At 39.6% G+C, this 26847-nt stretch overlaps 1 protein-coding gene across 1 annotated transcript in view; it reads right to left on the reverse strand.

The window, feature by feature from the left end:
- Positions 1-26283, reverse strand: part of ajap1 (adherens junctions associated protein 1) — a 56992-nt gene extending 30709 nt beyond the window's left edge. Inside the window, exons 1-2 of the mRNA XM_085393814.1 lie at positions 25665-26283; positions 25360-25481 (exon numbers count right to left, since the gene is read on the reverse strand). Coding sequence (XP_085249940.1) covers positions 25360-25388 — 29 coding nt within the window. The 5' untranslated portion in view covers positions 25389-25481; positions 25665-26283. The remainder of the gene's footprint in view (positions 1-25359; positions 25482-25664) is intronic.
- Positions 26284-26847: the final 564 nt, after the last annotated feature.

The raw sequence follows: 26847 nt of genomic DNA on the forward strand, positions 1-26847 counted from the left end.
GCTGTGTCGCTAGCGATCACGTAGCACATCATAATATACCAGCTAGCCCAACTTCAGTAACCCTACAAACGTCACTGCTGTTTAGTTTCCTGTCTTCATTTATGTTGGAAGTGATAGCAGAGCTGTACGTTTGAATTTTTTCAGAAATCTCTCAGTCAGAACATGCAATATCATGCTTAGGTAACTAGCGAAACTAGCGAGCTAACTTCCGCTAGCTTCCTGCTAACTTCTAACTCCGTTAAATGTAATAAATTTTGTTTTCATGGATGCCTGGAAGTTAAACTGAATTGTTACACCTGGTAAAGCAGCAATGCTGATCGTTTTATTAAAGATGAAAGAATTTAGACAGTTAACTCTCAGTGATGCTGCAGTGTTTGTTTGACCTGAAGTGTACTGAGTTTAGGACCCAGATTACTCCCAGATTTAAGAGCATCTTAGTCCGACAAATACAACAATAACGACGGCCGCTTGCATGTTCTGCAAAAAAATGTGCTTTGTTGTGTATCTGACGGACAAACACCAAACCAGTTCCACATCACTGAAGTTGCACCATTTTTACAAACCAATTCTGGTTCATCTGTTTCACTCAACAATCGGCCATGTGCGTATGAAAACAAAGGCACTGCGCATGCGCGTTTTACTCATATTCTATCGCGATATTTCATTTTCCTATCGTTGCCTAACATTATACCGGTATTACCGTGAACGGTATAATATGGCCCAGCCCTAACAGAGAGTAATCCATTGTGTACGGCACTTAATACCATTTACCTGTCCTTGAAACTGGAAACCTCGCTTAACCAACATAATACCATCAAAAGACCAAAATGAATGAAGAGTAGCCTTTGAAGTCTGTGAAAAAGATTCACGGCATAATCCTGAATCAAATGCTTAAGCAAAGGGTGTGAGCGGTTAATAAAAAAAGACCATTCATACGGGCCATTATGCCTCGCAGACACAGCGTCTGCATCCTATATGTCAGATTGTTGACATGAAAAGTGGACTACTGTGGTGTGTGCTTGACCACTGGTTTTCCCGCCTATTGTTTTTTACTCTTTCATGGTCTGTGAACTCAGGCAGAGCAGCGTTTGCGGATTCTTGCTTTCAGCAGCACAGAGACTATGGCACTCTAAAGTAATTACATTTCCTTTCCCCTTATACAAGCATATGTTATGTGGGCTTAGCCGAAGCATCATATAGAGATGCTTAAGCAGGTCTGTGTTAAACTGAATTTATGCAAATGTTAGATTTATCATGTTGTTTAAAACTCTGTTACACTCTCTGCACCAGTAGTCTGCATTACCAACACTGAAAATGCTTCAAAGATCAGGAAATGGTGTAGTATATGTACCGTATATATGTATATACAGTGGCTTGCAAAAGTATTCGGCCCCCTTGAACTTTTCCACATTTTGTCACATTACAGCCACAAACATGAATCAATTTTATTGGAATTCCACGTGAAAGACCAACACAAAGTGGTGTACATGTGAGAAGTGGAACGAAAATCATACATGATTCCAAACATTTTTCACAAATAAATAACTGCAAAGTGGGGTGTGCGTAATTATTCAGCCCCCTGAGTCAATACTTTGTAGAACCACCTTTTGCTGCAATTGCAGCTGCCAGTCTTTTAGGGTCTGTCTCTACCAGCTTTGCCCATCTAGAGACTGAAGTCCTTGCCCATTCTTCTTTGCAAAACAGCTCCAGCTCAGTCAGATTAGATGGACAGCATTTGTGAACAGCAGTTTTCAGATCTTGCCACAGATTCTCGATTGGATTTAGATCTGGACTTTAACTGGGCCATTTCAACACATGGATGTGTTTTGTTTTAAACCATTCCATTGTTGCCCTGGCTTTATGTTTAGGGTCATTGTCCTGCTGGAAGGTGAACCTCCGCCCCAGTCTCAAGTCTTTTGCAGACTCCAAGAGGTTTTCTTCCAAGATTGCCCTGTATTTGGCTCCATCCATGTTCCCATCAACTCTGACCAGCTTCCCTGTCCCTGCTGAAGAGAAGCGCCCCAGAGCATGATGCTGCCACCACCATATTTGACAGTGGGGATGGTGTGTTCAGACTGATGTACAGTGTTAGTTTTCTGCCACACATAGCGTTTTGCATTTTGGCCAAAAAGTTCCACTTTGGTCTCATCTGACCAGAGCACCTTCTTCCACATGTTTGCTGTGTCCCCCACATGGCTTGTGGCAAACTGCAAACGGGACTTCTTATGGTTTTCTGTTAACAATGGCTTTCTTCTTGCCACTCTTCCATAAAGGCCAACTTTGTGCAGTGCACGACTAATAGTTGTCCTATGGACAGATTTCCCCACTTGAGCTGTAGATCTCTGCAGCTCGTCCAGAGTCACTATGGGCCTCTTGGCTGCATTTCTGATCAGCGCTCTCCTTGTTCGGCCTGTGAGTTTAGGTGGACGGCCTTGTCTGGGTAGGTTTACAGTTGTGCCATACTCCTTCCATTTCTGAATGATTGCTTGAACAGTGCTCCGTGGGATGTTCAAGGCTTGGGAAATCTTTTTGTAGCCTAAACCTGCTTTAAATTTCTCAATAACTTTATCCCTGACCTGTCTGGTGTGTTCTTTAGACTTCATGGTGTTGTTGCTCCCAATATTCTCTTAGGCAACCTCTGAGGCCGTCACAGAGCAGCTGTATTTGTACTGAAATTAGATTACACACAGGTGCACTCTATTTAGTCATTAGCACTCATCAGGCATGTCTATGGGCAACTGACTGCACTCAGACCAAAGGGGACTGAATAATTACGCACACCCCACTTTGCAGTTATTTATTTGTAAAAAATGTTTGGAATCATGTATGATTTTCGTTCCACTTCTCACGTGTACACCACTTTGTGTTGGTCTTTCACGTGGAATTCCAATAAAATTGTTTCATGTTTGTGGCTGTAATGTGACAAAATGTGGAAAAGTTCAAGGGGGCCGAATACTTTTGCAAGCCACTGTATATATTAAAAACACTATAATTTTATTTTACTCACAGTCTGAATTCTCTGAGTGTCAGCTAGCTTAATTCTTTTGGTTTATAAACATCTCAGTCTAAAGTCACACTTTCAAATTCCTTTAATGGTCAAACAAAATAAAACATTAATAAAATAAAATATTTTCAAACATCAGGTTAGTTGCATATTTTGTTTTTTCCGTCGACTCACTTGAATTGGCACAAGACAAACTTTTCCCACTAAGAGGCGAGACCCTAGACTACCATGACCTGGATGAATGAGAACCTACAAAGGCACTAATAACCAACTCAGCTGATAAAAACAGTATAAACTGGGTGGAAAGCAAATCTGAAAGCTTAATAATTGAACTGGTACATTATTAAAATTTTAATAGACGTGTGCACATAATGAGGTCAATAAATACATAAATGATGGGAGGAGCTTGCATTTTTAGAGGTTTTTTAATAACATTAAACTGTAAGTCAGTCTGTGCATCATCATTATCTTCTTCATATTTGCAGTATTATTTTGTCAAATTCTTTTAAGGATTTCAATGCAATGCCAGATTTGCTGTATTAAATATGTCAAACGACCACAATCTAAATAAATAATCTAATCGTGACAGTCAGCATCGTGACGGTTTTTGGGCCGGTTACAACCACCATTTTATCCGAGTGAAGAGGAAACTCATCACATCCTTACGGCTTGCAACATGTCAAGCATCTTGAAAAAGGAGAGCAGTGCCCGGTGCCTGATGATTCTGCTCTTTCCCTAGAAAAGATCAAAGTAGTTGAGTGCTGTGTAGGCTATTATGCGCAGCAATTCTGCAAACCATTTGCCAGTGGGACACGGATAAGCAAAGAAACAAAGGGCAGGAAACAGCATCTGTGAATGAGGCCAACTTTAAAGGCTCTTCTGAAGCCTTTTTATAATGCTTCACAGAGCCTCGATGTTTTAGTAATCAGAAGAAGTCAAGCTTAACAGAGAGTGATAAAACAGTTAAGAATACATTAAAGTGATACTACACACAGACTATTTTAAAAAGTCTAAATTTAGAGGAAAATTTCTTCCCTATAGTGTACTTAAATTATCGTCATGAGAGTACAAGGGCCTAGTAAAGGATTATCTGACTCTTTGAACTCATCCTTTTCACCCTGTTAGACCCAGTAAAACAAAACTATTATCTCTGAAGCTAATCAGATATTGCCCCTAATTGTCTCTGCGCACTATCTCTGGCCCATTTCTTGGTTCATCATCACACTGTGATCACTTGTGCGAAGTAGGTCTTAATTAGAACTTGTTGGGAGTTTGCAGATCTGAGGCCTCAGCAGATGGGCTTCCCACCTGAGGGAGGTGAAAAAGGCATGCCTTCTTCAATCCCTTCAACCTGGATCCCCAGGCTGCCATCCATAGAAATTTGATCAGCATGGTCTTGACAGCCCTGCCACTGAGTACACCTAATTTTCTTGGCTGGCCATTGAAAGGTGCCTTATTGAAGGTGACTCCACCTCTGCTGAAAATCTGGGTGGAATGGCAGACGCTATATGCCAGACAAGATTTAGACTGAACCAGTGGTTTCCTTTCCTTTTTTATAATCTCTCAGTGGGGCTTTGCATGCCCTAGGAAAAGTGCTCCAATTCAGCCTTTTGTGAACAATCTCAAGAGTACAAAAAGTAACTGGTGTTATACAGGGTAGCACAAGCAATTTATAGAGTATTTACACGTTGAACTATGGTATTCATGTGTCTCCCACACACTTCTAAAAACAGCACCTGTAAATACACACACACACACACATATATATATATATACACTGGGGAAAAGGTTCACCAGCTACAGTTCAGAAAGTTTCACAATGCAGTGGGTGGTTTTCCCTGGTTGGACCAAGCAGGCGCAGCAAGCGGTTAAAATGAGACTATGAGCATAAACTGGAGGACAACATCTCAGCATCATACTTGTTTTTAACTAACTTGACTTTTCTTTTTTCATATTGTTCCCCGAGACAGAACCCTTTGGCTGGGCAGAGGGAGTCGGGGTAGTGGTGGAGGTTGTGTGTGCCTTTTTTTATTGGGTTCTTTAAAAAAACATAATAATAATGTTTGTAGAGAGCAGAAGCTGTAACAGAAAATCAATAAAGTATTCCTAATATAATAATACATGTACATACGTACATACATACATACATACATACATACATACATACATACATACATACATACATACATCCTAATAATACATGTCTCAACTTTGTATATTTTTATATATTTTATTTATTGTTTACTCTATTTAATTTGTAAAATATGTGTACACACACACACACACACACACACACACGTAGAAAAATATTTAGTATACACATCCAGAAATGCATATACTATTATATATTGTGCATATATTTATTAGTTTCAGATGTAGCCATTCTTGTATTTTGCACAACTCTGTTGCTTGTGAAGCTCGCACACAAGAATTTCACTCACATGTGCTGTACCAATGTACCTGCACATGTGATGTGACAATAAAAGTGATTTGATTTGATTTGATTTGATATCGCTGAATAAGGTATTCAGTAGCATCAGCTCAAGGATTTTAGGGAGATTTTATTGCACTTAAGGTTGTGGTCATCTTCAGTAATCTCAAATTAGCAGAGTCCTACATACAGCTACAGTGAAACATGTAAACACTGCACAGAAATTTGGTAATAACATACAATAAGATATATTTTGAATCTTGTTAAGTCAGCAGCCTCCTCTGCTGACTTTCCCGACCACTGTATCTTGGTCAAAGACTGATTTTTGTACTTTTATTGCGCTTTCTGGTCTCCTGGGCCTCATTTTGATTACTCCCACCTGCCATTATCGAGACAACTGAAAGTAGATACAGTTGCAGGTAGTTAAATCTCAATCTGTGTGCTCTTCTTGAACATTGTCCCTTAGATGCCTCAGCATGGTACAGAAGAACTACACACTGGCAGTTTGACCCTTGGGGACATATATAATAGTAAAGTATCTGATGAATACTGAAGTTGAGCTGTACATAAACAGCAAACTATAGGATACGCCACACCTTCAAGTTTTCAGTTTGTAACAGAATTTCGTATTTGATAGTATTTATCAAGATGATATCCATCCGTTTTCTTCCATGAACCTGAGTGGTGTGGCTGGAGACTATCCCAGTTGTCATAGGGTACATCCTGAACAGGTCACCGATCTACTGCAGCGCTATCATAAAGCCAATCACACACCTTCACATCATGCCAGCTAAGAATCACCAATTAATGTAACATGCATGTTTTGGGAGGAAGCCAGAGTACCTAGAGTGAAGCCAAGTAGAGAACATGGAAACTGCACACAGAAAGGCCCAAGCTGGCAAGCAAATTTGAACCCAGGACTGCTGTGAGGTGATGGTGCTACCCACCACAACAACATGCTGCACCATGGGGAAACTGGCAACGTTTAATCATTTGTGTATCATCGTATCACGTCTCATTTTTGTTTCTATGGCTAAGTTTTTGATCGCAATTTGTATTCAGTTATGGATATCCACAAACATTTGCTTCTCAGTTGGAGTTTATATCTCTTATGTAAAGACATCATTTTGCCATAAATGTTTTCTTGTTAAGCCTTATTTTAAAAAAAATTCAATATTACCTCAAATGAATCTGTGGAATACGCAAAGTAATATAACAACTTCGTTTAACTAAGGAGCTTGTAAAGAAAAGGTATTTCAGTCCTACTGAGAGCTTTCCATTAAGAGGGTCATTGACCAACGATTGATCGTGTGCCTCAACACATGAGCCAAGGTGTGAAAAAGGGTTGTGGGTCATTATCACCAGAGTTTTCAGGTGAAACTATTATGAGACCTTGCCTCAATATATCATGAGACCTACTGAGCTCAACTGACGTATGTGAGTGGGTGTTGTTAAGGCCCTGGAAAGGGATCTCAAAACTGGATTGTAGGTGACATCTGTCATAGGCCATTTCCAACTGTTAAATATTTTCTTTGGTGAAAAGGGTTTGTTTTTTTTTTTAAACTAAAACATTTCCATAAAAAGGCACCTCTTTATCCATGATTTATGCTTTGTGTTAAACTGCTGTATTCTAACCACTTTCAGATACTTCAGCTTCTAGGCTAAAGCAAACAATAGAACTGAGCATAACAGCACAATGCAGATTAGTCAGCATGTCAAGTTTGTAGACTGTGTTTACACTGATCGCTTTTTCGGGTTTCGATGGAGGTCTCTAGGGGTTTCCTGTTTACATTAAATGTATCAACAAAAAGGAGGTATTTGTTGACACATTTATTATTCATGGTCATATACTCATTCTCCCAACACTGTTATAATAGCTACTGTAATGTTTGCAGAGTAACACCAGGTTATTATCAGTCAGTGAATTAATATCTTATGTCTGTGCAATTAACTTTTTCCCTTAGAAGCATTAATTCTGGTATTGAGTCCTTTAACATTATTTATAACCAAGTTGTCTGAAAAACATTACACGGTCATGGCTTTTTGCAAAAGCCTGCAGGGGATTTGTGGATGGTTCATACCTTAAAAGTCATACACTTTGGGGCAACTATTAAGTCGCTCCAGTGGCTATGTTGCTAGATTGAACAACTTTAAAGGATTATGGATTGAGAACACACCAAAGACAGTGGGATGCTTGTGAGCGCTCATACAGTCTGTTTCCAGTCATTCAACCTTCCCCAATTCGACCAGCCCCAAGCACAGCATGTCCACACGAGAGAGAAGATTCTTAAAATAGAGATGGGAGTATATGGAGTATGCATTTGAATTACCCTAAGAGAGTGACAGAGATGGAGAAAGAAAGGAGAGAACAGGGAAGGAGCTGTGTGGTAGTCTTACCCCTCTGGGGGTAAAAACTCTCTGATAACATCCAGGCCACAGAACAAGGACGACTTACTCTAAGGGCAATGCACATAGGTTTGCAGACTGGATGCACTGGCAAAGCTAGCTGCATTTGACTGCTGTATCAGATTACAACAGGGCCTTATTTACTTGCAAACTGAATATTGATAAATTCTAGATTTACATGAACATGTTATTGGCATATTGGCATTGCATTGTGGCTCAGTTAACCTAAAATCTTTATGTGGTAATTATAATTGGTTGTTATTATTGTTTTGGTCACTGCTGACCTCACAACACAATATCACTATCTTGGTAGTGAACTTAACTTGTCTATAGTCACCAAACATCAAACAATCCTTTGCCACAGAGATCACTGGCCAGGTAGGACTGATAGAAATGTATAACATAAAATGTATCATGCACTGTCACATTATGCTAACAGACCTCCAGTTTCAGTAGTAGTAATAAGAGGATTAATGTCATTTTAGCCTCACAATAAAAACCACAAGTGGATGAAGCCCTGGGGAGCTAAAGTGCTGCTTAATCTCCCCAAAGACTCAATTCTGACCTCTAGAACACACATTAAATAATTCCATCACTCTCACACTGGGAATTGACGTGCTTTCCTACAGAAAACACAAATTTACAATGAATGGAAATGACTGACCCCTCTAGGATTAGCGAGGTAAAACGTCTTTTTTTTCAGCTGCAGCGCACTGAGAAACAAGGGCACAATAACATTCCCTATTTGCCCTTCCCAGTTCCATTAATTCCAGCATGTAGCTTTAAAAGAGTCTGACCCAGAATAATCACTGTGTTCAAGAGGAGGTCAGCAGAGATGTCCTGTGCAGCTGAAACCGCCTCAAGTTGGGAGGCTCAAAACAACTGGCTCTCTCTGTAAAACAAAGGCGCTACTGGAGAAGACACCACACATGATCAAAACAAACTTACAAATATTTTTAGTGTTGTATTTCAGAATTTCTCACAGTTTTACTGAAGAATCAAACATAAAGTCCAATCATTAGGAGGATAATCCGACAACAATGAGGGGGGAGTCATCATGGAAAGCTTGCTAAGATAAGATGATAAAAAAAATCAAGCAAAGTTTTTTTAAACTTGAAACTGTGAAATTTTATCCACATGAATGCCAGGACCAAAGGTTTGGCAGCATCGCACTCTGGGGTATTTACTTTAATATTTATCAATATGATCAATGTTATACACTTCCCCTGTCAAGGTGAGATTTTTAAGGGAGATACAAGATAAGAAATTACAGCTGACAATGACATATTCTGACGTTGGGGTATGAAACATGAATGTCTGGCTGCTCTCACGGCACTCGTCCAAGAATAAATAATATTTCAAAGTTGGGAGGCTTACAGAGTTAATCTTACAATCAAAGTTTGCTGATTCAAAGTCAACAGGCTCCGTTGACACAAACTGCAATTTTACCGTGCAGAGCACTGGATTGCTGGACCACCACTGTGTGATCAGAAAATAAGAAAAATAAGCTAATCACTTGAGGCAGCAGTTGACCTGCAAATGCAGCGTTCTCCGAGGTAAAATTACTGTGTTGACAAAGTCCAGTGACTTTAGAAGGCGATTACACCGATTGTGAAATGGTCATCTGACGGCAAGGCAGAAAAATGTTTTACAGCCTGTTTTAAATATAGCCTAAGCCTAATCTAATATTGATTTCTGTAAGTGGGTGGCTAAAATACACGCCTACATCAATACCTTGCTTTATCTCCATATCTGTTTGAGGGCATGCCAACAGTAGGTAATATTCTGACTATGGATAAGTACCTTATACAATCCCACTTCAAGAAAGCAAAGGAAGTTTGGAGTGGAAACAGTTTAGTCAGCTAAGCTTTTATTTTTTCTAAACCCTACAATCAAATTTATAAAATGTTTCCTGTTAGCTGTAAGTTTCCTGAAAATTCCAAATGCTCCAGAAAGACAATTTGACAGGGTTAAAACACATCCTGTGATAATTTTTTTGGCTCATTTTAGACAGATTAATAAAAGTGCATGAAAGATTTAACATGTTGCTTTGACTTATAACCAGACATACAGTTGGCTTTTTATGTAGAACTTGAATCAAATCCTGCTCTCCCCCAGCAGAAGACGCAGAGCAGACAGGCTCACATCAGCAGCAGGTGGAAGATAAAAGGAAAGGTTGAATGATTACAAAGCCAGTTTCATGTAAAATTATGAACCTTTTTAAATTTTGTTTTGATCCATGTGTGTAATAAAGAGGCTCTCAAACCTTCATATTCCCCACTGATAAAATTAAGCTTCTAATGTTTGAGGCTTTTTTGAATCATTGGTGGAACTGCACTTTTTTACTACTAGTCGTGAGTAAAAAATGAAGGCATAATATTGCCGTATTTTGCGTGGTGAGATTTTATTGATATAAGGACACCAAATATCGATATTTTATTCAATGCAATAAAATACAACAAACAAGAGGCCTCGTCTCATGCATCACGATCCTGAGATAACGTTCGCTGAGAAAACTTGCATTAAGTCAACTCAACGGAAAATCCATCCGACAGTGGACACGCTTAGCTTGATGAAGTTGGACCGACTGCTATCAGCCTCAGAGAGCTTGTTGACAATTTACAAATAATTGTTGTCTAATTTATAAATCCACAGATTGGCAACACATGGACATCAGTATGAATGAGTCTTTGTCAATGAGCAAAACTTACAGGAATCAATTCAGCTGGCTGTCACATCGCTGTATTCTGGTTATATTCCTATAGAACAGGAAGGTTGTTGAGCACAAATGTGGTAGTTAAATGTGAATTTCTGTAGATTGCAACAGATATGTGACTTTTGATGGTTTATCACGGTTAACTGGTGTATTATTGGAAAAAGATTGTATGTAAGTTCCAATTATACCCCATTCAGTTGCAAACTGACTCCAACTTAAGGCAACATTTCTGACAGGTTTAAGTGATAGTGTTAGTAGCCTGTCAAACTGGAGTGAAATAACATCAGTTTATTAGTGGATAAAACAGACACTGACCAAGTTTAACTATGAGGACAAAATTTGCAGTTTAGAAAAGCTAATAAATCAAAATGAATGTTATTGCAATACTATATATAGAATATTGGAAAATGTTAAAATTGCTATAATGTGGTATTTTGCCAAGTATTGTGATAATTTTATACCATGGGGTGTCAAGTGATTCTCACTTTTAGTTGCTACCAACTTGACTCTTCACACATTTACAATATATTTGTGCTACCATGATTGTCCATACCTGGATTTTAAAGTAAAATATCTTAACAGACCTGGTATCATAAATAATAACAAATGTTCTGTTTTGGCTATTTTTTGGTAAATAACCATGTCAACTAGTGATTATTGACAAGTGACTACAAATACAGTAGATCATGACTAAAAACAGTTGTTTCCATGTATGTGTATAAGCAAGTCAAAAACAGAAACAGAAATTTGTATTTTAAATAGATATTATAGATACTAGCTTGATAAAGCTTGGACTAAAAGATGTTTAATATGAGGTCTTGGACGTTATGCAAGTTGGCACCCAGAAGTGTCTGTCGTTGCAGCTGTGTAGTGGTCATTGTTTGTAGCTACTTCTGATGAACATGTCAACCCAGCATGTCCTAGGCATGTTCAATAGCAGACATAAATAAAAGCTGGCCAAGGAAGTGTCTAGATATGTTTGGGATCCAGAAAGCCCTGCTGTGTACTCTGGCAGTGTGGCAACAAGCAGTCTTCTGTTGAAATAGCTGAAAGGTGGACTGCTGCTGCAAGAATGCCACAAGTTCAGGTTAGAACACCTGATCTCAGTACCTCTGTCCAGTCAGATTTCCACCAAGTTCAGTAAGATCAGAGATGGTGCTTTTATAGCTAGTTTGAGGCATGCCAACAGCCAAGCCTTGGTCAATCTCAGTCAGTCATGGTATGACGGCACTGATGATGATAATATTGTGCATATATTAGTATCAGTACTAGTTTATATTCAGAGACTGCTGGTTAGAAAATGTGGCGGTGTAGAAATGAGTTCATCTGTGTTTGGTAAACAAATCAACAATTTTATAGGGCTGCTCAATTAATCGAATTTTAATCACAATTACGATCTGGGCTTTCAACGATCATTAAAAATGACTGAGCCGATTATTAGCCCCTCCCTCGTGCTTTACTCTCGCGCTGCTCCGTGTGGCAAATCGAGCACACCTCTCTGCATTTCAAACACGTGTCACAACAATTAAGAGCAGCGGTCCCCAACCTTTTTTGCGCCACGGACCGGTTTATGCCCGACAATATTTTCATGGACCGGCCTTTAAGGTGTCGCGGATAAATACAACAAAATAAAACTAGTACCGGTACCGAAAAAAAGAAAATTTATTCATAGCACACGTGAAAAGACCCAGGAAAACAGAGTAAACAATAAAAACGCTAACAAAATAACACTAAAAACCGATTTAAAAACCCTGAAAACTATACATTTCACCCCTGAGCCTCAACTCTCGCGGCCCGGTACCAAACAACTTACGTACCGGTCCGAGGCCCGGGGGTTGGGGACCGCTGATTAAGAGGACCCGAGGGATGCTCGGAAAGCTAAGCAGAAGTTATTTGGAGAGGAGAGTGACTGCCGTTGGTTGAAAAGAGAGGTAAAAAAAACCTTCAGTGGTGCGGAAACATTATGGGTTCGCGGAGTCAGACGTGGATCAAGTAGACATAGTGTGTAAACTTTGCTACAGTGTCGTAGCTGCACCACAGAGCAACACTGCAAAGTTCACTAAACATAGATGTTTACATTTTTCATTTATTTTTTATATTGCAAACATTTGCACTGTTATCAGTATTGCACACTATTTTATATTATTTTTTGACAATCTTTAAAGTCATTATTCAATACATTGTTATTGTTAAATAAATATCGTCAAATAATCGAGATCTCAATTTCAGTGAAAATAATCGTGATTATCATTATACCATAATCGAGCAGCCCTACAATTTTACAATGGACAAAACTACTCACAGAATATGTTTGGGTTTAAAATTATGATTAAAATGATGTACAGAGAAATCAACTGCAAACAAAGATTAAAAATGTATTTCATGCATGAAAACTTCTATTTTTCAAAACTTGCTTCTATTTTTTACATACTTTACTGTATGTATGCAACTCTTTCTGTGATAAACTGTGTTGTAGTGGTATCACGCTATCAATGATACAATAATATTTCCTAGCACACAGAACAAGGCCAAATTTGTCTGACAGCAAAGGCCATGTGTCAGCCTCCATTGATGTTTAGTAAAGAAGTCACTTCAACCAAACACAGCACTTTGCAAAACATTCAATTCAATTCAGTTCAATATAATTTTGTTTATACAAAATCACAATAACAATATTGTAAGGTGGAGACACTACAATGCAGGAACACCGAAGTGGAAAAAACAAACTTGGCTCACCATTACAAACAAACCATCAAGTACACGTGTGACCCGAGCTTTAACAAATGACTCGATTGGACGACGCCGGAACATCTGCCAGTTGTGTGAAAGGTAAAGGAAAATTACTGATGCGGTTACATGGTGGTAAAACAGGACTTTAAGCAGCTGGTTAAAAAGCTCAACATCCCAGACTCCCGAAGAGTTAAAAGGTAAAGTTTCTTTAGCTATTGTTAAACTAAAGTGATAAGCAGTTATGTTTTACTTTTACATAACATTTCCTTGGCTACTTTTGTGGCTTTCCTGTGTTGCTATATATACTCCTATGTCACTAGTAATGCAATATAAATCTGCTCCTGCTGACAACTGAGGGCACAAGATTCTCACTTTGAATCAGTTAGTGTGTCATAAACGAGCTCATTTGAAAAGAATGGTGGAAAATACACTTCAGTATTTTTTTTCTGTATCATCATAAATATCGTTATCACAAAATTCCTTGAAATATTGTAATATCATTTTGAGAAAATATTGCCCAACCTCTACTGTGTACTGTGAGCAAATAGACTCAAGATCTAGAATATATAAAAGCAGACGTTTTATGTGCATGAATAAATCTGATGCAGACTAAATGTATTCAGACTGTATTTCAAACTGCTGCTTCATCATCTGTGTGCGTGTGGGGTGGGAAGCAGATGATAGGGCTGCAGACCTTTGGGACATTTAGGTTATAGAACAAAAGTGAGGCTGTTTTTTTGCACAGTGCTCACACGGTGCACAACTCTCAGGGGGACTGAGGGAATATGTGGGAGCTTCACCGCAACAAGGTCCAGAAACACACTTACTCAAATACACTCTGACCACTCTGCTGCCCTTAATACACCTGTCTCTCAGGCTTTCTTTTTCCTCTCACACTTTTTTTCTCCACACAATGGAGAAAACACACGATTCTGGGTGGAATCAAACTAGCTCTGCCTTTAAAAAAAAAGAAAAAACAAAAGAATGAAATCTGCTGTTCTTTATTTATGGTAGAAATAACACCACCTTTGTTCCCCCCAGCTATTTGCTTTCATCCTCCTATCCATTTACATGAAGAGCTGACCTATCGTACAGACTACTCAGTTAATGTGCTTTTGCTACTGATCACACAAAGACTGCTTTCTGGCAATAAGCCTGGTCACTGCTTTTAAATCTGCATCTGTTATTTTAATAAGCACATACTGGTGTGTTGTTCAGCCCACCATGTTAGTCCAGACTCAGTTTCCTTTATAACTGTTTGATGGACTAAGATAAAGGTTTGGATGAATTTGACTTACATCTCATTTAACCATTATTGTAGCTTGCTTATCTGTCAGTTAAATCTACCACATTCTATAAGCAAAATAAGCAGTCTCTATCAATTCAAAAGCTGCCAGCAAATTTGAGCAGAAATTTTGTAACATAAAGCAAATGCAAAGGTTCCAATAACAGTAATATTCTTCTACACTGGTTTGCATGAAATCTACTATTATGAGGGCATCATTAGTAAAAATGTGAAGCCATTAACAGCTAAAATATTTATGTCATATCACTGCAACTAGCGGTTACTCGTAGCCACAGTATTCTATGAGCCTACCCTGATCTCACCTCAGTACACTGATCACTTAAACCTGACAGGCAGATCAGAGCTAGAGTCGGGGTTACTTTAATACAGCTGATACTATAATATTGCAGGCTTCATCAGTCTGTGAAAGTCTGTGAAAGTGGGCTTTCTTTTATGTTAATGTTGCTCATGACAGATAAGATGGAGAGAGCTACAGTACATGCACGATTGGTCAGTACATGTGTGCTGCATTAAATGATTTTTTTTTCTTACTAAAAAAATGGCAGAAGAATATGTTTCCCAGACAGATAGTTTATAATCTTAATAGTATTTAATGCTATTCCAAAACAACTTTATCAAACTGAGAAACTATGAGCACATGCAGCACACGTTACATGCCCCGTGCATGCCTGCTCTTTAGTGCAAGTGCAAGTATTCAAACTTATTGTGTTTAAAGTAATGCATGCAGTATAGTTACTACAAGAGGTGGGACCTTGTTTTTAACTGCAAATTATGTCCTTAAAATTAAACCATATCAATGTCTGTTTTATCCAATAAGGAAAAGGTTATCAAATCCCTTCAGAATTTTTTGTTATGTCATTTTCGTTGCAAAATTACTGTCAAGCACACCAAGACTGTCATTTAAACCTGCCATAGATGTTGCCCTAAGACAGAGTCAGACTGCAATCAGTCTGCAACTGAATGCCAATTAAAGGTTGGCAATTACATTCAATCCATTTTTTATTATCCAGCAATTAACTGTAATAAATCATCAAAATTGCATATCTTTCTTTATAGACAGAAATTCACATTTAATTAGTACACCTGTGCTCAGCAGAACAGGATGGTTATCCTGTTCTATATGAATATAACCAGTAAACAACCAACTGACAACCAATTGAGTCGAGTTTCCTTGAGTTGTGTTCCCTGACAAAAACTCATTCAGACCGATGGCAACATGTTGGCATCAGAGAGATGAGACCTTGTGTTCATAGTATTTTTAATTTATTTAAGAAAATATTAATATTTAGTGTATAATACTGAAAAATATGCCAATACTATACTGTGTCATCTTTATAGTTACTAAATCCAATTTAGTAATACTGCCACCACCGCTTTTATGGACACATGACCAGAGTGCAAGGATGAAGTCGACAAGTTCAGGCGCAGTGTCATCGCTGCAAAGAAGTGCATATCTGAAAGAGCCTAATGTGTCTCCAGGGAGATAATGCCTAAATTGACTGGGATCATCTCTTGAAAAAGAAACAAAAATCTGCAGAACAGTGTGTAATCATGCGTACAGCCTGAAAGAAACACCCAGTTGTCATTTAAGAAAATATACGACCATTTAAAAGGCTGAACTTCTCAGAGAAATGAATGTTATTCATGTGAAAAATATGGCAGGCCTGCTTTTCCAGTTCAATAAACACAATAGACTGCTAATGATAATGCAAATTGAAAATGTCAGAAGGTATACAAAATGCTGAAAGGAGTTCTCTGCAGCTTTGATGAATGGTGCTGCATACAGGATATTTGTGAATTATGAGGCTACACAGTTCGTTCCATTATTCCATTTAAAACTCATTTTAACTGGCACCTGGCCCACAGACCCAGACACAATGGAAACATTTTATGGCACTGAACTTTGAGACACTGTTGAAATAGTGCTTTAGATTTTTATCAAATACAAAAGTTAATTATTTTCTAATAGAAAGCAAAGCCTCATTTACTAAAACTGTCTGCAGGATTTAATATGTGCTAATAGGCAACGTGTCTTAGAGAAAGAATGACAGTCAGCATTATCCATTATCAAACACTAACATTCTCACAAAGTAAGGCATGCAAAGCATTAGTATGTCTCTAGAGACATCAGCACCTTTCTTATCCACCATAATTCTCACAGACAGTATTACATTGTGGCAACAGCTCAAAATGGACTATTAGCAAAATGCTCTATTGTTATTTTAATCCATTTCTGCTCACTTTTCATTTTTCCCTTTGCTTGGCACTTTTTTTCCCTCCACTATCTCCCAATGTGCAGAGAACTTTTCAGGGAAAAGACTCCAATGGCCTTTTTATTTCTGAGGGAATATTAGTGGGACGGGAGTTTTTGCATCTTTATACATTTAACTACAAGCGATCCTCATGATGAACATCATGTTTTCCGTTTTTATTTTTCATCCCCCAATGTTACACACATTTAACAGTATTTATGTTTAAGTACCATTTCACTCTTAATAACTGTGGTTTATTTGCTGTCAGAGATTTTCTTATTCTTATTTGTTTCATGCCTGTATTGTATTGTATTGTATCTTTATTTAGGTAGGTTTGTTTTATTAGATTTTTGCATTTACAGGAAGAGTCATAAATTTTGAACAAAACCTGTTTTTGTAGTTATCGCCCCACACCACACACAAATAATCAAATATAATTGAAGTTCATACTTTCAGCTTTATTTCAGAAAGTTTTACAGCTTCAACATTAACTGGCCAGGAAGTTTCATGGCCAGGTCTAGCCTGTGTTCTCTTGTTATTTCATGACAAAACAATCAGAATGTGTGAAGTCGATTCACAGTGTTGGATGTGTATTTTATAGCTTTTCGCTGTCGTTTTAAATATATGCTCCACAAGATGTTAGTCCAAGGGACAGAAGACGTCATGACATTGAAAAACAGAGCACACCTGTCACAGGGACAGCAAAACTTTTAGGAGTGGCAACATTAACAGTCTGATTCATTCGTAAAATATTACAGTGTTTATTTACAACAAGGTGCAAACCTCTGGTTACACTCAAGAACAGGAAGGCCAGGTCAGAAAACAAGAGCCTGTGCAACTTCTAAAAACAAAGAAAAATGGAAGAAACCAAGAAAACTGTTTGCCATAATGATGGGAAGAGAAAACTTTGGAAAAGGAAAGAAACAATTCATGATCCTAAACATACCACGTTATCTGTGAAACATGATGGAGGCAATGTGACAGGATGTGGCTGTACGGCTGCCAGGGGTACCGGGGCGCCACTGTTTATTGATGATGTGACTGGAAGCAGGAAGAAATGTGAAGTATATATTCTGTTCAGATTTTCGAATGCTTCAAAATTGATTAGATGGTACATAACAGTGCAAATGAAGTTTGTCGAGATAAAGAAAATTAGGACTCTTCAATGGCCAAGTCAGTCAAAGAATCCAAGTAATAAATACAGTCGTTATATGTAAAAATCAGATTAGTTTTTCCAATTAATTTATAGCCTCTTTTTAACTTCAATCACATCTTGATTGTTTGATAGAAAATCCCTTGGTACAGAATTACAGAAATGGTCTAATTTACAAACAAATTATGGCTCTAAATGTATAAAATTAGTATTTCTAATGTATTATAGTTAAAATATTCCACATATAAATGTTACAAATTAATATGTGGAATAAAAATCAACACCCACAATAACAGTTGTATTATTTAGTCATTTATTTTGAAGACATAAGTGCAGAAACATGGAAGAAGAGCATCACGTTTTTCATATAAATGTGATTAGATGTGACTGGAGAGGGTGGGTACAATTTTATGTTGCACTTGATTTTTACAGCACTAGCTACCTGCTGTAGCGCTAATCACTAATTGTGTGGTGGAACAGACAGAACAGCAAGACTGCGTATGTGCACACAGGAGGAGAGAAGGCAGAGACAGAGAGACACTGGGAAGTGGAATATGGAAGTAAAATGTATCTATAACAGAAGGGGAGAATTGATTTACAGTTGGATTCATATGATAGCTTAGCCTACCTTAATTAGTTGACCTGTGTATTTATGTACTGCACTTTTTCTAACCCTCCCGTTCAGCTTTACACCACATACTTAAACTGACAATCAGACCATGGTTGTTGGTCGTTGTTTGCATTTCAATTGCAGAAGCATTTGCATTTCATCCAGAAGACCTGAGGGGGTTCATCCTCTGTCCACTTAAAGGAAGAGCCGTGATACCCTGAGTCTGTATTTGCAGCCTGTTGAATATGCAATCACGCCTTTGTTGGAAAGTGAAAAGGGCTGTGTGCTCAAGCTCTCAGCTCTCAGACTAAGTGATGGGGCAAATATAACCCAGCATGTATACACACACTCGCACTCACACACACTAACATATAGGGCTGGGCGATATGACCCAAAATTCATATCTCGATATTTTTTAGCTGGATGGCGATATAAGATATATATCTCGATATTTTTTTTTAAGCCATAAAGTAAGAACAAAAAGAGAGTTCTTAGTCAAAGCTGTGTCCCAGATGTCACACAGGCACTTTTATTAACATACAGCACAGATGTACATGAAAAATTACTCAAAATTAAATTATGAGCATTCATTAAATAATCATGCTCCATAAATAAAAGAAAACAAGGTTGTTTTTGTGCTAAACAAAGAGCTCACAATTGTGCAGTCAAAATGTAAACTAAAAGACGCTGAGCGTAATAACAAAGACAGACAGATTTTACAGCTGCTCTGTTCCCAAGTTTTGCTGTGTGACTGACAGCCTGGAGTTTGAAATCCGCTTCATAACCACGTCTCTTACAGGTGCCATTTATGGTCCTTATACACACACAATACGGTAATATTACGTTGATGCACAGTACGTATCACTCCGCGAAGCTCCTCGGTAGCCGTAATGCGCCGACAACCTATCAAGCGGTGCAGCTCCGTAGCTGACCAAAGTCGTACTCAAACATTTTGACAGATTGCTGAGCGCCGTGTACCACATAAAATCGGTTCGCGGCCATCAAGCACAACCAGAATTCATACATAAGGCGCGCTATCAACTTTTGAGAGAATGAAAGGATTTTAGGGTTAGCGCTGTTAGCATGTTTAGCTCGTTAGCACGTTGACGCCGTCCAGCCCCACGCATGGGGCGATGCGCAGTAACTCGTTAACGGAGATTTGCCGTGTCCGTCTTGTCGCTGCCTGCACGTGAAGCGATGGGGGAGGAGGGGGAGTTGTCTTCAGTGAAGGCGAGGCGGAGTAACGTTGCGTAGAGACAAAAGTGGACGAAAGAGAGGCAAACTTGCGGCTCCACAACTATAATTATAACGTAACATAGACTATATCGATATAAAGGATATTGTCACATCTTATATCTCGTATAAAAATATATCGATATGTTTTAAAAACTCGATATATCGCCCAGCTCTACTAACATACCTACATGGAAATGGCTCTGTATTGGCAAGCACAATTGCCAAGATACACAGGAACCAAATCGCTTATTCCCACTACGTTGTGTTTCTAATTTGTTGACTGTGGTGGCTAAATCCTCCTCAATGCCACTCTAACCAAGTAACATGCCTCTAGTATCAAATGAATGTGATTAGCTTTGAGACTTGCCAGATGTTTACAATCCCCGCTGACATATCCCACTGATCAGCAATAAAAGAAAAAAGGCATATCACTCAAGTTGTCTGCTTTGATGCAGGTTATACAAACAATTTCCCTTCCACAGTGGCCCAGCTTTCATCTTGACTCTGAGGAAACTAAATGTTTTGTCCTTTTTCCAAATTACCAGAAATACAGAGCGACCCTCCTTAGTTACTGATAGTGAACATACAGTACCTTTCCATGTTATCTGTAATACATGAGAGCTTTGTTCCAGAATATCTTGAACATCAAATTGAAAGGTCAGAAACATTGGCAGGAAGATACTGATCATCTGTGTAGAAACATGAACTTCTGTTATGACCTTTTACTTTGGATGATGCCCGAATGCCTCAGTGCATCCCTTATTTCCCCACTCTACTTCTAAAATAAATCCTAGCTCTTCTCATCATAAATCAAAATGTACTGTTTATGATTATCTCTAGATGCTTGCTGTGTTTATATTTATTTATTTAGCTATTTTATTTTTAGGGATCTCAGCGGCATGTGCTTGCATTGCTCGTAAAAATGCAGGCTCCAAGGTGTAGGAGTTAAGCTGTCCTCAGTAGATATCCAGTATTAGGGAGATAAATACCACAGTTGGCTTTCCAAAGAGTTCCAGAGATTTATGGATTGCCTCGGTGCAGCAGGCCTCTGGGAGGCAAATATTGTATGAAATCCTCCAAATGTTTTGGTAGTGTGCAACGCGCACACACACACGCACACACACACACACACACACACACACACACACACACACACAAACAGATATGCACACAAATAAGACTCCATCCATGCCTGAAAGGCTGAGCTGCAGCAGCTGCTACTATGGCCGTAGTGTAAGAAACATTGCTGCATTGCTGAGGTCAGAACATAATTCATCGAGGAAAACAAACAAAAGAGAAAATGGGTGGGGCAGAGTGTGTATATGTGTGTATATGGGGGGTCTAAGGCGCAACAGTCAAGAGTGTTGCATCATCCCATTAATTACTCCCACTGCAGTAGAGTGTACATGACCCACATGCTCAGAAAGATAAGCAGGGCTGTAAAGAAACATGGTGGAAAAAGGAAATAACAGGACAATGCTTCGGTCATATCAGCCCTTTACTGTCTTTAAGTCTTGTTTGTCTCTTGTGACAAACTTGACAGCAAATACCACTAAGTAGCTAAACACAAAATAAAGCAGGTGGCAGTTTGGGGTTTTGGTGGAGGAGGAGGAGTAGAAAATGGCCCTCTGAGAGGCACCCCAGTGCCTGGAGAAGGCCAGTTAGTGGGAAGGGCCATGACGGATAAGTCTGATCCTTTGTAGAGGCAGTATTGATCCAGCAAAAGCTCACTACATGAATCAAGTATGAGTTCTGTGCTGTTAGTTCCTTTACTTTGTGGATGGTTGTGCTCCAGTGCGATAGAAACACGCACACTTTTTTCATGTAGCACAAAGCGGACAAGCCGGTGATTAAACACAATCAGGCTGAAGGTTGCTGCCAATAAAGTTAGAACACGGACTATAAATTCATGAGATCTGAATATGGAGGTTTTATTCTGAGGTTTACTGTCATTTGGCGGTCTACAGCCGGTTCCACAAAGCAAAACACTTATTCTGATTGCTATTGATTTTTTTTTTTTTTTTTTTGATCACCAGCGCATAAATTCAAGTATTTTAAGTGTTCGGTTTTCAAAAAAAAAAAGAAAGAAAAAACTTAATGAGCTAAACTCCAGGCTTCTCATTTCAAGCTTCCGATATGCACTCATGTGTTGCAGTAAGAAATTAAAGCACAGTAGCAGTTACGGTCCCATTCTGCCTTTGACTCCTCTCTGCTAATTGCTATGCCAGTCAGTGACAGGTCGTTCATGTTTCACCCACGTCTTCAACAACAGCTAGCCTTTCTCTTGTTCTCTTTCTTTCTCAGAGGTATTTCCAGAAGGTTTAGATGGACAGCGTCCATGCCTTTTTTGTCTTTTATGTCATTAGAAAGGGACAACCTGTACCGGTCCTTCTGGCTCTAACAGATTCCTGCTGAGCACAGGGTGCTAATGACACACATGCAGACACACTCTCACATACACACAGACACACACGCCTCCAGAGGATAGGATCTCCAAGAAGCAACACAGCCTATTTCACTGCAAATTAGGTTAATCACGCTCCAGAGAGGCCCAGTTAATAACCCTCATAGAGGCTATTAAGATGGCACCTAAATCATAGGAATATCTGAATATCTGATGGCCCCTAACACAGTAATGCCATGTTTAGCCCTGGAGTTCTTAGTAGGGCTCGCTAAGAGAACCACGGCTTGTCATATAACCAGCTGCAGACTGATGATGCTGTGCAACTTTTTCTCATTGGGGAAGAAAAAAACACCTCACTGCAAACTGTAATACATGAGGAACCCTTCTCATTAAGCCAGTGATATTAATCAGAATTAGACTATTATAACAGTTTTCTTTTTCACACAGGAGTAACTCGCAAAATACCAAAGAAATTATCACCAGGTGTAGCAATATTAGGCAGCTCACAGCTCATTAAAACCACTCTCTTTTCTTTTTTAGTGCATATCTGAATCACTACTGTCAAATTCACTCGATGTATCACTCTTGATCACTCAATGTATCCCTATTGAGCAGAAAAGGCTAAACATACAAAGACACAGCCATCTATGCTTTACAATCCTCTGCCAGGAAAGTGAAACAAGACAAATAAAGCCTTCGTAAAAGGCAACTGGTGTCTCAGTCAGCAACGCTTTTTACTGCCGCAGTGTGCCGAGGCTTGATAGCATCTCCGGTGCCTCAGCTGTACAAGAGCTCGCCATGGGGGACCTGAAACTGTGTGACATCCATGAAATGCTCAGCCCAGAGATCCCGAGTGTGTGAGAGCCGAATCCCCGCTGGTTAACCCTCGAGTCAGATGCTCTCTGGTTCAAGCTCGTTATAACGCTGCAAATTACCAGCATTTAGCTTTGACTGGAAGATTTCACACATCACAGACAGTGAAGCATGTCGCAGGTCATGAGCGTTCATTGTTATCCATTTACGAGAAAAACTGAATGCACACCAACAAACAGCTGGTTTACAATTTGGGATGGCTACTTTAATAAGAACCCAATTACAATTCGTTCCCATGTTATCATCACATCTTTACAGTCTTTTTAGTAAGTCTATAAATAATAGTGATAATCACTAAAGCCCAGCCTTAGCCCACAGGCTGTCTTAATGAGACGGTTTGCCCAGAACGATGAGTAACTACTGTAGTCATCTCTAGAAGCCTTGTTTTTTTTAAATTGTATCTGTAACTCTCCATCAGCCCTTTTTTTTCTCCTGGTCTACTGAAGCCAGTGCGGTTGCATTTACGCCCACATATTTACTTTCTGTAGGTGGTTTGTTCTTTGTCTCTTCCAACAGGTACAGTGGCTTTCTCTGTACACATTCAGTTCATCCATCCTTTTTTTTTTTTCAAACAAAGGAAAGTAAATATTTTCACCACCCATACTGCAGGGAAGGAAATCACTCCAGTAAAAGCCCCGCCACCAACTGCTGCCATCAATGTCTGATAATCAGCGACAGCATTGCAAAACTTTAGACTGTGGCGGGGTTTCTCGTGCACAGAGTAACCGTGGGCACCTCATGAAGATGCTTCGGCTACAGCTACTGAACTACCGAGAGCATTTTAATATTCTTTAACGAGTTTTGATAATTGGGGTTTAACTTAAAGGAAAATGGACAGATCTCTGTCACATAAACAACTTTATTGCCTTTAATGCATGTGCACAGATTCCTGTGTGCACAATAACTTCTGCGCCCTGAAAAGGCCCAAGCCAGTAAAAATACCTGACTACAAAACAGGGTACATTACTGCTAATAACAAGCGACTTCAGTCCATAACAGCGGCTGCAGATCGTCCAATGTCCCATTTGGACATTCCAGTTTGTGTGAGCAAGTGACAAGGAAATTCCCGATGATGGAAATTGGTTTCTCTGTGCCCCTTGCCGATCCATCTAAAGGCATGGCATTTCATTTCATCATCTCGCACAACTGCACTGTCTAAGACGTGCATTGCCATTACCCTGCGAGGTCAGCCCTAAAGATGTACAGCGTGTGTCATGCATAACAAATGTACGGCTGCAACTGGGCAGGAATATGAGCTGCCGGTGGGAATGGGATCCAGCAGGTGGCAAGAAAACAGACTTGGTCTCATTTTGCAGTGTGTCATTACCTATAAACCCACTTTGGGGCAAATGAATGATCTCACTTAGGGCTTTTGTTTGGACTTCCTCACTCATCAGTTGAAGTCTGAAGCCTACTTTCTATATCTTCACTTTAGGGATGTAGTTCTATCATATCTATCATTTAAAAAAAACTATTTCTCAGGCAAAAAGACTTTAATGTAGCCTAAAAAGATAAGGGATGTGTTGTTCAGTGTGATCAAGCTGACCCCTGCGCACAGATATTTTGTATGCCATCCTCTCCTTGTGCTTGGATACGCACTCATCAGAACACCAAGTGCTTTAATATTTTGGGGGCAAAGCTTCTCAGTTTTATTTATTTCATCATTTTACCTTCACTTTATGCCAACGAATTGCACGTGGAGCTCACCTGGACGCGTTTATTCTCACAAGTGGGGAGGAATTGACAGACCTAACCTTGAGACTGTGCACGCGCACGCGCGCGTGTGTCTACACACGTGTCGCTTTGAGCACGCGTCTGTTATCTGCGAATGTATGTGCGTCGCTTGCGCCGTACTGTTGGCGACCCCCAGCGTACAGGATGTGAAATTTTCCAATTATTTTCTTCCTTAAAATTTTTTTTAAAAATCACACAACATATCTATAGAAAGCCTGTACCCGGATATTCTTTATTACCAACGCTAAAGCAGCTAATATGTGTATAACTCTAACACAGCGGCAGCCACAGCCTCGCGCTTTTCACAGTCCAATTGATCTATGTTATTCGTTCATCAATTCCAGCAGACTCTAATAACTTGCAGTGGCGTAGATTTAAAAGAAAAAATTGAGACACGCTGTTGAAGAGAAATTACAATGCACAATCACAGTCTACATTTCCCCCCTTAATCATTCAAGAATTTAAGTACAAAGTAATTACTGAACAAAATAATTTGTGCCTTACCTGCGCGCGACACTCCGTTTTATCCACATTTTTTTCTCTCTCTCTCTCGACTGTCGAAAACCGACTCAGTCCTCCAGGTATCCTCCCATTTGGATGGGTTTTTCCACCAAAGTCGGCAATTGCTGATGAGAAGAAAGCACTCAAGTTACGGACCTTACTCCAGCTGTCAACGCAAACATCATTTAAGCCATATCCTTCTACGTTGCGCACATCAAATTCCTCCCAAAAAAAAGGACAGGGGGGGGGGGGAGGAGGAAAAAAACACTGCCGAAAAAAACAAACAAAAAAAATTCCACTAAAAATACCAGAACAATTGTCGGGTCTCTTTGAAGTTGTCCGTCAGTTCTTCTGTTGGCGATGATTTGCTCTCCCTGCTCACCAGCCGAGAGGAGAGAGAGGGGGTAGGCGCGTGCAGGCGGACAGGTGAGCGGGAAACCGAAAGAGGTACCCTCAAACTTTGCCTTCACGCAAATCGTTCATTTTTCAGTCGCCCCAGCAGAAAAGGCAAAGATGCAAGATGCCGAGAGCCGAAATCGGGGCATGCAGTTGGCATCCTCATTGCTGAAATGACGCCGTCACTTCTCCTACATTGCTGAACGGCAGATGAACGTCCAAAAAAGAAAATTGGAAAAAAAAATGGGGGGCGGAAAATGAGAATGTTCAGTTCTCTGAAGCAGGGAGGATTCAAGTCACCAGAGGCAGGGGATCTTCATTATCTGTTGACATCTCTGTGGAGGGGGGTGGTTGAGAGGTTAGATAAAGTAAAATAAATGAAAGTAAAATGAAATAAGGTGCAACTGAAAAGAAAAAGGAAGAGGGGAAGCGGCGGAGGAAAATCCTGGAGGCTGAGGGTTGTTTCAGAGGAGTTGGAGAGAGTGGCTGTGAGGGCTTGTCATTACAGCGGAGAGGAGACCGGCACGTCTCCTCCTGCTGCTCCTCTTCTCTCAGACTGACGAACGATCTGCCTGCTGAGCCCCACGCTGCCGTGACGTCACTTTAAAGCCAAATATGTCATGTGCTGGAGTGTCTCACGTCATATGGGTGCACATTCATGACTGCAAGACTGGGTATGACAAATCCAGTAGAGTACAGAAGTGTGCAGAGCTGCACACTATGGTTGGAAGACCATATAACAGTGAGACCATTACGTATCTGCACTTTTGTAGCCAGCTAAGGGAATTGCCAAATAACCTTGTAGCCTGTAAGATAGCATATCATAAAATAATTTATATTTTATATGATATGAGACACATAAAATAGAAACGACCCAGTTCATTTAGCCTGGGTGTTGCTATGTTCTGCCAGGCAGATCGACAACACTGCTCAATATCAGCTTGCTCACAAACTGCTTGTTATTCTTGTTATTTCTTTTTTTAAGCCATAGACTGTATATAAAAGATGGACACAACAAGGACATCAATAAGCATAAATGCGTCTGGCTGCAAAAGGAGGTTGTCAAAATCATCCTCTCTCCTCTAATCTTCCTCC

Source organism: Rhamphochromis longiceps, linkage group LG20 (genome assembly GCF_057381845.1).
Source record: "Rhamphochromis longiceps isolate RC_006_pf linkage group LG20, R_longiceps_female_GT1.1, whole genome shotgun sequence".
Classification (NCBI taxonomy): Eukaryota; Metazoa; Chordata; class Actinopteri; order Cichliformes; family Cichlidae; genus Rhamphochromis; species Rhamphochromis longiceps.